We start from the raw sequence: 11,546 nt of genomic DNA, 5'->3' as shown, positions 1-11,546 counted from the left end.
CCCTACAGTGAAAACATGAAAGTGTGTGTTGAGACAAACCTTTGCCAGCCTGGTTCCCTGGGCAACTGCCAAGTACATCCTCCTCCCTTGTTTTATATGCACTGAAAACGTAGTATGGGTGAGAAATAAACCTTTATTTGATTAATACACTAAAATGGGGTAGTATGGTAGGTTATTGCATAGTAACTTGGTATATCAGTCAGGATAAACTATTTATACTTCATCTTGTTATATTCAGTTGTAGTATGCTAAAAATCTTTTAGATATTAACTTCATTATCTAATAACACTAGTTATTTTGCCCAACCATGTCACCCTCAAATCCTACAATCAGAGCTTTCATATTTCCATTTAGTTCAACTAAAAATAACCTGTCTAATACTCTGGGTTAAGTCATTCAATCCATCACTAATTCACCTCAGTGATATTATGAAATATTACATATTTCTAGGGGATAATACAAAAATCCTTAGCAAACACTTTCCTGGAATCTAGATAGAAATATATGTACAACATTTATTCGATACTCCTATTTAGAAACCTTGTCAGACTAATACATAATGAAATATCAAGTTCAAAATATAATATATAATTACAAAGAATGGATGTAGACTCAAGCATCATCTATTTGCAAATTACATCAGTTTGGCATAATAGTAAAGCAGTCAAGCCCTGGAATATGGTAGACCTAGTTCAAACCTCAGCTCTAATAATCACTATTTCACCTTGTCCATATTTAATACCTCTAAGCCTCAGTAACCTCATTTGAAAAATAAAATAATTGTAACATCTACCTCGAAAAGTTGTGATGAGGATTAAAGAAGATAATGCATAAATAACGCATAGATATGGGTCTGTTATACTGTAACACTAGAAAAAATATTAGTTATTATAATAATTATGAATTTAAAACATCATCCCCATTTTTAAAATATCTAAAATGCTTCCTTATATTCCCCCTATAATATTTCATACTATTTCTAAATGCTAAGAAAGACTAAAAACCAAGAACTACCTACTGGACATCAATGTAGAATTGGTCATATCTGAGAATTATGGTTTGAACAACAAGCTGTTCAATATTTAAGAACACACCGTGGATTAAGCAAACCTGTTACTTCAAATAAGGAGTAATTACAAGGTATGGAGGGGAACTATTCTGTTAGCAGCAATGATTACTGTTTTTCTGCTCTACTCTATTGTCTGCCTGTAAGAGGAAATCTCTATCATCTGCCTTCATGGAATATGGCATTCATTTATTAAAAGATACTTAAAACCCCATTCAACATATGCTTTACCGGGATATACAATGATCAAGTTCATTTTTCCCTAAGATAGTTCATGTATGTTCAATGTACTCAATAGCCATATCAATTAAGTTTTGGAAAGAATCCTCTGGTTTAGGAAGCAAGGTAGTCATAACTGCCATCTTCCCTAGAGGCGTTATTTTCAGTTTTTTGACTAATAGCTGGTAATTTTCTAACACTTCCTGTTGGGTGTGTTTTTGTTTGGCAGTCACCTAAAGATAAAAGGAAAAGCAGGCCGTTTCTGAGGGGCCAATCAGTGCTGTAGGCAACAATTCTGGAAGGCTCCAGGGCGAGGAACTGGCTAAACGAACACTGTCAGCATTGATGGTGGGTGGGAGTGGCTGTGGTTTCCTTCCCTGGAATGAAGGCATTATCTGCATCCAGGGCTGATATGGATGAAGAGTCATATACATCTTCTCGATCAAAATTGTAAACCTATCTTCCTTAAAAACAAGAGAGTGGCCTTTATGTGATAAGTAAAATCCTGCAACCCAGGATGATCCTGAAGTTGCATATTCTTATGAACAATTTAATAACAGAAGTACAAATGTACTCTGGGTGAGGAATTCTCCATGGACTGCTTTCTCGGCACAGAAAGGGGTCTCATTTAGAGTAGACATCAGGTCTCTTGTGGATGGCAGAATCTTTTCGCTAATATCATTACCAGAATATTGGAGAGCCTTATACAGTATCCCTGGATTGACAGTGGGTCATACTCAAGTGTCCTTCTGCATTTGTAGTCAGAAAAAAAATGTGAAGCTACAAACTCAGGCAAGGTGTCAATCTCTAACTTTGTGAACTATAAGCTAGTAGTAATGAGGTAACAGGCCCATTTTCTTAATCCTTTGAATGGGTTCTCTGAATTATTTGCCAATATCTATGTAGGAAAAAATATTCCTGAAAGAAATGATTTATAATCCATTCCAAGAAAACTATGGCATCTATAAGCCTGGTTTAGACTGTAACACTAGACACTAACAGGGTCTGATAATGTGGTCCTGGTGTTTCGTAGGTTCATACATTGAAGGAGTCAGTCTAGTGGCTGGTCTTCGTGGCTAACGTAAAAATGTACTCTCTAATGACCAAGATTTTCTCAATAGAGGTATTGAGTGCTCTCTGAGTAAGTTACAAGAGTGTAATGAAGCATTTCAGCTCACCCATGAACTAGGAAACTGATGGCTGGTGGTAGGCCAAAATTAGATAGGCAGGGTTTTTTGGTTTTGTTTTTGTTTTGGCCACGGGAAGCTAATGGCTTAGCAATCAGTATTTGATACATGGGTTTTAGAAATTTGATGGCCTTATCTATGTCAGTTTTCCTAGTTAAGAGGCTCTCTGTCTAGGCCAAATCTTGGTATATAGAATATAACATTTCTGCTTGGCAGGAGGACTGCAGACAGAGTGTTGAGCACTAGTGGACCTGGCATAATCCAGAGTCTGTGGTAGGGTTGGGACTGCCTCAGCCTCATGTGAGATTCTTTTCTAGCTGATATAACTACCCACTGTCATGATTATGTCTGACATTAGCTATGAGATGTCAGGTTTCATTCTTTTTGTAATAGATTAAGCAAGACAACTCCCTTTATTATTTTTATAAAGGACAAGGTGAAAAAGTTCGTTCAATTATTAATCACCAAAGTTCTCCTTTCTCAGGTAGTAAGAATGGAGTTTATTACAAGAAAACTTTAATACAGTGTGAATTTATATCTAGAGTTTTCTAAAGTGGTAAGGTTTTCTGATAGGAGAGTGAAAGGATAAAATTTATCTTAGCATAATTAGAGTAATATTTTTTATAAATTTTCTCTGTAGAATCTTCAATAGTTTCTCCAAAATGGAGAAAAGGAGATTCACAATCCAAAACAAAGTGGCCTCCTAGTCAACTAGGGTTACATCTACTGTGAGAAAAATCCCCTGATGATTTTTTTTCCTGTAAGGGCTTAGTAACATTGAGTTTTAGGGGTGGGTTAAGCTGCTTTTAAAACTCAGAGTACTTCTCATGTGTGTCTGATCCTCAAACCACAATTATTTCAGGAATAATTTTTCTTAAAATGTAGTAGACCTGAATCTCTTAGAAAGTAATTCTAACCAACTGATCAAAGAGACTGCCATTCTAAAACAAAATTAACTTATGAATGAGGTCCTAAATGGGCAAAACACTATCATAAACTTTATAGAAGGAAACTGAAGTAATAAAAGATCAACTCTATGCCTTTAAAGAGCTTAAAATCAAGTCATCAAGGATATGAGTCTTGTTAAGGTTATGCAATTTAAGAAATTAATATGTGCCATAGGAATGACACAAACAAGAACACAGATAAGGTAGATAATATTTCTCTTTTGTACAAGAGAAAAATAGAAATGAGGAAGTATATTGAAAGCCATGTACAAAGAGCCATACTTTACATTGCAGAAATGAGGAGTCATTAGACACATTTAAGTAGAAAAAGACTGTGTTTTAAGGAGATTAATCTTTACCAGTGTATAGATTGGACTTAACGTGGAGAAATAAATTGATGCAGGAAGATCAGCTAGAAGATAAGCTTGGAACTGTGTAGGTAAAAGCTATTGAGGACTAAAACTAGACTGATGGCAATCTGAATAAGTTGAAAACAGTACAGGCATGGTGATTGAATTGCTGTACAATTATGAATTGTGAAAGTAGATCCTGTTTGCATCTGATAACCCTTATAACAATGAACAGTCCTAATCCTAACTCACTTCTCTCTAAATCTATAGTGAGCTCCTCTACCAAAGCCCCTGGGGAGAAAAGGAGTTCTTCCATGAAAACACTAATCAGAAAGTCAAAGAAAAAGCCTTCCATTTTTCTCCAAAGAGTAACCTGCTACTGTGAGTGAAGCAAACTTACGCCAGGGCTGTCATTTTCTTGGTACTTGGCAAACCTGGTTCAGAGAATGTAAGAATGTTTAATGCATGATGAACCACTGACCCAGGGAAAGGTTTATAGCTCTGGAGAGAGCCATGATCTAGGCTTAGGAGAATTTCTCTCCTTTAGAAGTAAGGAAATTACCTGAGGGGACAGGGAAATTTTTAATTTATGGGCTAGACAGGAAAAAACAGAAAGTTTTCAGCTACCAGAGAAAAGACTGCTGCTATGAGAAAAGATGGGTTAGGAGCCCCTTAAGAGTAAGAACAATCTTAGCTTCCATGTTAAGTGATTGATTTCATGCCCTGACAAAACATGGAGATCAAGACTAGCACCAGGGAAGGTGGCGTGAAGACAGAAGATGACATCCTAAAGTTTACAGAGACTACAGAAGCAATGCCAGCACTATGACAAATATCAAGAGTATATTAAACCTGCTATATCCATTTATTGTACCACCTAACTCACGTCAGGTGTAACAACTACAACAAAAACCAGGATTTGAATCAAGGTAAACTTAAAAACAAAGGAATTGTTCAGAACTTTGGCTAATGATTGACTTATTCACATTCACAAAGTTATTTGTTCATGGCAATAATTGAACAAACTTGGAAATCTCAGCACTTATTTCATGTATTTTTTTTTCTTTTGCTATTTTACCTATTTGAAAGGGAGGTCAAAACAGAAGCTTTTCTTTTTCTATTTGTCAATCTCTGTGTCATCAAAGTGACATTTAAAGACATCAAAATGTCTGATGCTGGGTAGCCACGGGCATATATCACTCAGATATTCCTCAGAGAAAATCTAGGAACAGTTGGATGACAGCCTTCAGTAACCACACCTCCAGAATCAACTGCAGCATTCACTTGAGGCCAAACTCTCCCCAAGCTGCTGTCAGTGTTCAGTGAGTGAACTTGGTGAGGGTTATAAGCTGCCCCTGTATGCTCAAGATGGGACTCCTCTAACAGACAGCCTCATCTCTAGCACTCCCCATTGGTCTGACTGACACTTTATTGCAGTCTCATGGCAGTTTCATTGCAGTCAGTTTAAGGCTTTTCATACCTAGTCCTCCTTCTTTCTCCTCCCCCTTTTCCAGGCATCAGACCTATACCATGGTCCAAGGCACTTCTTGCCTACTCCTGTTGTCTGTCTCTCCACTCTACCTGAGATGTTTCTTCCCCAAAAGCTCTTGTACGTCTGTCACCTTGGTATGACTCTTAGCTTACGTAAATGATAAAAGTTACCAAACTCTTATAAAAGCACTAAGATGTTAAAGGTTAAATGTAATGATTTCACTGAAACAAGCATCTTTCCAGCCTTCTCTTTTTCTGTGCATCTTTTCTCTCTTCCTCTCAGTTCTTTTCTAAGAACCTGTCTGAATTTTTATTGTAACAGACAGGAAAAAGAAAGTTTGGCATGTATTTTCCAGCAACACTTAGAATGAGCAGAAATCAGCAGCATTGTTCATTCCATTATCGGGTTTCAGTGTGTATAGATTGTGCTTTTATTGACACTTGAGAAGTGAGAGGGAAGGATGGACGTGGTTTGGCTCTCAACTCATTAGGGATACTGAAGGCAGAGGGGTGAAGGATATAGTAGCCTTGCCCTGAAGCAGCAATGACTCCCTATTTTCAGAGACTGTTCCAGGGTCAGTTTCCCAGGACAACAGAAATTTTAATATTAAAATTTTAATTTTAATTTAAATTTTAATATTAACATTTTAATTTAAGGATTACAGCAGTATTTTACTCTACTAAAACATATATATTTAAATACTGATATAGGGAAAGTAAAATAAACAAATATTTCTGGAATAGGGTGTGACTGAAAGCTTTGCATTTAAATGTACTCTTCAGGCTCTTCAAGAGGAACTTGCCTTCAGATAACAGCAAATTCTCTTGAAGACTAAAAATTATCACCTCTTTCCCATACCATCATAATTCCAAAATCCCTTGCTAAGTCCTTGAAATAGGAAATTTCTGGAAAAATAATGTGGAAAGGATCTAAAGAATTGAAATGAAAAGATGACCTATTGTAGCTAGACATTTACACAGCATATACTTAACAAAAACATGGATGGAGATTAACTCTGTTGCTCTGACAATGATAAAAGTCCATATTCAGATATGAGTTAAGAAAGCAAGTTGTTTTCAAGTGATGGATGTCACAGGAAGGTAGGAATTTAAAGAACTATAAGCTCATAAACTCAGACAAGCCTCTAAGGCTATGACATACAAATTTTTTAAATTGAAATTGAAATTCAACTTATTTTCTAAACTAAACATTTTATTAGTTTTGTCGCAGCATCATTTTTTTGTAAACTTAAAGACAGTATATGTGGGGTAGTGGGGAGAGAGTAATCCATTTATTACCTGAATTTTCTATAAATAATCCATAGTGAACTTTTGCCACAGTTCGTTTTTATAACATATTTAAATTATTGTGATATTACAAATGTGAATATAATTCTTCACATATTTAAAGGACATTGAAATGTTTGTATACATAAATAATATCTTAGTTACTTATTTGAAAAATCTCAGTAAAAATGATATTATTATCCAGGAGCTTTAAATTTGAAACTTAAAATTTTTCATATGTTTAATTTAAAGAAAATAGCATGTGGATGTTATTTAACAAAATTCATTTGAAGAGGATGAGATTATAAAACATAACCATGAGACTATTTCTTTGCCCCTCCAAAAAACCCTAAACCATATATCTAAATTTTGCTTCTATTTCTATTGTACACAAATGTGTTCAAATTTCAACACTTATAAAACAATTTAACTACCTATCCTGTGCATTAGCTTTGGTCCACACATTACACTTCGAAAATTGATTATATGTTTGTTCTAGTATCATTTACAATAATGACACAGAAATATTCTGGAAAATTCATTAATAGAAGAATGAACAAACATTACATAAATGTTTTGAAATATTTATATCGCTTATGAATAATGAAGTGCAAAGTTTTCCAAGGTATGTTGTCAAATAGTAAAAAAAGAAAAGGTAAGGAAAAAGAAACCCACACGTTGCAGATGAAATATAGCATAGTAATTAAGATCAGAGACTCTGGAACTAGACTAACTTTTGAATACTGACTTTGCTACTTAGTAGCTGTATGAAGACAAAGGTTTGGTTTTGGTTGCTTTTCTTTCTTTGTTTTTAACTACTTATACATCAGTTTCCTCATGTGTAAAATGGAGGTAAAAATAGTACTTACCTCACAGGGCTATTGTAAGGAACAAATGAGTCATTATATATGAAACAATTGTAATGATATCTGCTATTATGTCAGCACTAAATTAGTGCTTCTTTATTTATATATAGAATGGCCTAATTTATGTTCAACGTACAGAGACAAACAAAACTATTACTCTATATGAACTTACAGAACATATATGTTTGCAAGCACACAGAAAAAGGCCTAACAACACACATGCCAAACTGATACCAATGTATCATTAGGGGCGTTAAAGGAAATCCCTTGCTGTTTGAGTATCTTCCATAGAAAATATAATTAATATATTATTTTGTGATTACATTTTAAATACTTTATACACTCATTAAATGGAACTATAAAAAATAATGGTGAAGATTACATTCACTCACTTATTGACATTAAAAAATGTTCATGCACATATCGTAAAGTGCAAGCAAGCAGATCAAAACACTATTAATTTTATTAACATGAACTCAGTAATGTAAAATTATATGGTTATGTTTTGTGTATGGAATGATCATGTTAATGTTTATTCTGGCTAGGTGATTTCAACTTTGTTCTTTATATATAGATATATGTATATATAATTAAACATAAATATACACAAATCTATACATTACTTTTTAAAAAACACTATAAAAGCTATTTTACTGTGAAAAGAAAGCAACAGCAAGGCAAGCTAATTATGCCATCATGCAACATTCTGCATTCAAAATACATATGTTGAGACCACCACTGAGAACCATTGATGAATGGAATGAATTAGAAAGGTTATGAATGTACTTACCCACCAAATGCCTGAAGTGCAGAGAACTGGGAAGCATCCAAATCATTGCCACTTACTATTCGAGCCTTAAACGAAAATGGAGAAAAACAAAACAAAACAAAAGAAAGAGGCTTTTAGCATCCTATAGCTGTGTATACATGAATTTGGAACACGCGTCAACTGCACTAGACACGTAACACCTAGTATGACAGATGCTAAGCAGGGTCAGCTTCAAGTCAAAGCTACTGTGTTTTTGTGAGTGGAGGTTTTGAAATTAGCTGTCAGCATTCAGACAAAAGCACTGGCAGAGTCGAGGAAAATATCATATTCCAAATACTATTTGCCCTTAAAACTTGGTATGTGCAGTGAAGATCATGAATCAGTCAGAGAGATCATGATTGGCCAGACTTAAAAACAGATGCTGAGTTTGACCGTAGCAGACCCCTAGGTTGGCAAGTGTAAGCTAAAGTAAGCGAAGCTGGCAAGGTGTAACCTCTTCATAAATGCAACAGATTGGGGCACACTTAAAGGACAACCAAAGAATGGAAAGCTGGGATAACATGCACAGTTCACAACTAAAACAGAAGAACCAAAACAGGTCTAATATGTCACAAACAAACATGTACAAAAGACAAGATCCCTCAGGAGGGAAGAAAAAGTATGATTTAAAACCTTTTCATCCACAGAACTGCTATCTGAAAGAGAACCAGGAAAAGAAGGAATAAATGTTAGATGGAGTACTTTTCAAGAAATCATTTAAACATATACATGAACAAAGTGTTAGTGTTATATAGTTTAAAATCATAAATGAACCCCAAGGGAAGAAAGATAGTTGGTCCTCACAATTTAAAGAGCTGGAAAATGTGCCAGAATGCTTGAAAAGTATAAAAGAGTGATTACAGGACTTAACGAAAGACAATGTGTCATAAAAAGAAAAGAACAGTTTACATATCAGAATGCCTAGGCTCCAGTTGGGGCTATGCCACTTACTAAGCACACTGGGCAAACTACCAAATTCTCTGGAGTCTGGAGTCTAGACTCTGAAATAAAGTCACTAATACTTTGCTTTTTGCCTCCAAATGTTGTGGAGAGGATCAATTAAGATCAATATATATGAAAGTAGACCCCAGGTGACTATATAAACTAAAGATGTTTTATTGAAGGATTATTTATGGCTTCTCATAGAACTTCAGAACTAAAAGACTAATTAAGTATATTTCACCTTGCAAATAAGAAAACTTGCCTGAAGGGATTAAATGACTTAGGATCCCAAAACTAGTAAATGACAGAGTGGGACACAAATCCAGGGCTTCTGATCCCCCACCTGCTGCCCTTTAGATCCAGTGTTTCAGGTGAAGTGAACAAAACAGTGAGGGGTGGTTGATCCACAGTTCTCCAGTGCAACTTAAGATAAATCACAAGGTCAACATTTATCACTTTCAACTGCTCATAGGCCCAAGTAGATGAACAATGGACTACTGCTTTTTGTTTTTCTTTTTGAAACTCAAGTCTAAATCTGTAAGGGTCATCATAGCATGGTCCATTTCTACCTTACATAGTGTTATTGCTTTTTAGCATAAAGCTGGAGGGATTTCTCTATGAATACAAGTTTGCAGAAAGCTAGAGCTGGCAAGACCTTACAGTTCATGTAGTCCAATCCCCTTATTTTTATAGATGAGCCCCAGAGACAGAAAGATTTCCCTGAGGTCATGTAACTCAATGATGACCTTTATTGATAAAAATTTGAAATATACTTGTTTTCTTGACTCATTAAGTATGAACCAGTTAACATAACTAAATATTTTTGTGCAATATTTAAGATTTTACAATATCCCAGGGTTCTATCTTTGAATATAAAACAGGGTAAGGCACAATACAGAGTAATAAAGCAAATCTTATTTATGGCCATAAGTATTTTTAAATACTTCACAAAATACAGAAAATAAAATTCAGCACAGTATCAGAAGAATAATATATCATAGCCATGAAGGTTTTTTCATAAGCATGATTTAAAATCACTGACGAATTTAACATGACATATTAACTGGTCATAAAATACATATCTGCATTTCAACAGGAACACACAAGTTATTAGATAAAATTTCAAAATCTTCCAAATAATTTTTAACCTATTTAAAATAGGACTGGGATGAGTCTTAAGTTTAATATGCTAAAAACATCTTTCAGTATCAACTTAAGTGTAAAATATTAGGGCATCCCTAGTATTAAAACCAAAACAAAAATGTTCACTACCATATTTTAACTTAATTCCAGAAATTCTGACCAATATATTAAAACAGAAATAAACAACACAAATGTTAAAAGGTAAAATACAGAATTATTATTTTTCAGGAATTACAGTATTATACCCTGAAAACAAGCCAAACAAAACCACCTGGAAAACTATTAGGATAATAAAATAGGTGGCAAAGTGAATATATAACCAACACATCAAATAACAACATTAAGTTATTTCCTACTAACTAGCAATAACTAGTTTGGAATACAATGACATTAGATCTCATTTCAAATATCCAGTACTGTGACACAGTCTTCCATTCTAACTGGCTTCTACAGCAACCACTTGACTATATAAAGGTAATCTTACCAAAGTTGTTATTTTTCAGCTGCTAAATGTGGTAATACATTAACTTTTCATTCATTGATTCATTCAATGTTCATTCATTCTTTCACTGAATACGTATTTTTATTAATTATCAATGAACCTTTGTTGTTCACTTTGACTCCTTTCTTGTCCCCATTTGAAACCTTTCTGAAATACAAATATGATGTCACTTCCCTTTTTAAAACCCACCAATGTCACCCAATGCCCATTTGAGAAAATTAGATCTATATATACTATAAATTCATGGCTCATCAGTCCTCATTCATTTAATTGTACGCTTTGGCTACAATTAAATTCTTGCCATTTAGTTTCCATGACATGTCTTTTAAATGTGTACCTTTGCATTTTCAGTTTCCTCCCCCTAAAACAAGTTAGCGCTTTCTTCATCCAGCTAACTGCCTGTCAGCCTCCAAAACTCAGTTGAGGCATAACCCGCTCTCCTGGAATCTTGTCACTTTTCAGGGATTCATGGTCTTTATACATGAGCGCTGCACACTGTGCATTCCTCTTGGCTAACCCTCAAAATTTTCCAATTTCCTTATCTGAAATCCTTCTAAAAAAGTGCCTCAATGATACTTTAAGCTTTTTGTCAACTTCCATTATATTCCTGAAACACCAGGAGATGACTAATAAATGTTTGCTAAGCAGTGAATGTACAACCTTACATAAGCTATATGACTTTATTGAAGTATTTAAAAATCCATATAAAGAAAACTATTATTTCATCTTTCTGTATAG

At 34.6% G+C, this 11,546-nt stretch overlaps 1 protein-coding gene across 1 annotated transcript in view; it reads right to left on the bottom strand.

Annotated features, from left to right (window-relative positions):
- UNC13C (unc-13 homolog C) overlaps nucleotides 1-11,546 on the bottom strand; it is a gene marked incomplete at its 3' end in the record, with an annotated part of 264,465 nt that overhangs the window by 128,105 nt on the left and 124,814 nt on the right. The window contains exons 2-3 of the mRNA XM_007461915.1: nucleotides 8,855-8,877; nucleotides 8,204-8,268 (exon numbers count right to left, since the gene is read on the bottom strand). Coding sequence (XP_007461977.1) covers nucleotides 8,204-8,268; nucleotides 8,855-8,877 — 88 coding nt within the window. The remainder of the gene's footprint in view (nucleotides 1-8,203; nucleotides 8,269-8,854; nucleotides 8,878-11,546) is intronic.

Source organism: Lipotes vexillifer, unplaced genomic scaffold, assembly GCF_000442215.2.
Source record: "Lipotes vexillifer unplaced genomic scaffold, Lipotes_vexillifer_v1.1 scaffold283, whole genome shotgun sequence".
Lineage (NCBI taxonomy): Eukaryota > Metazoa > Chordata > Mammalia > Artiodactyla > Lipotidae > Lipotes > Lipotes vexillifer.
The sequence above is the reverse complement of the archived record's forward strand: the minus strand, read 5'-3'. Positions and strand labels throughout refer to the sequence as shown.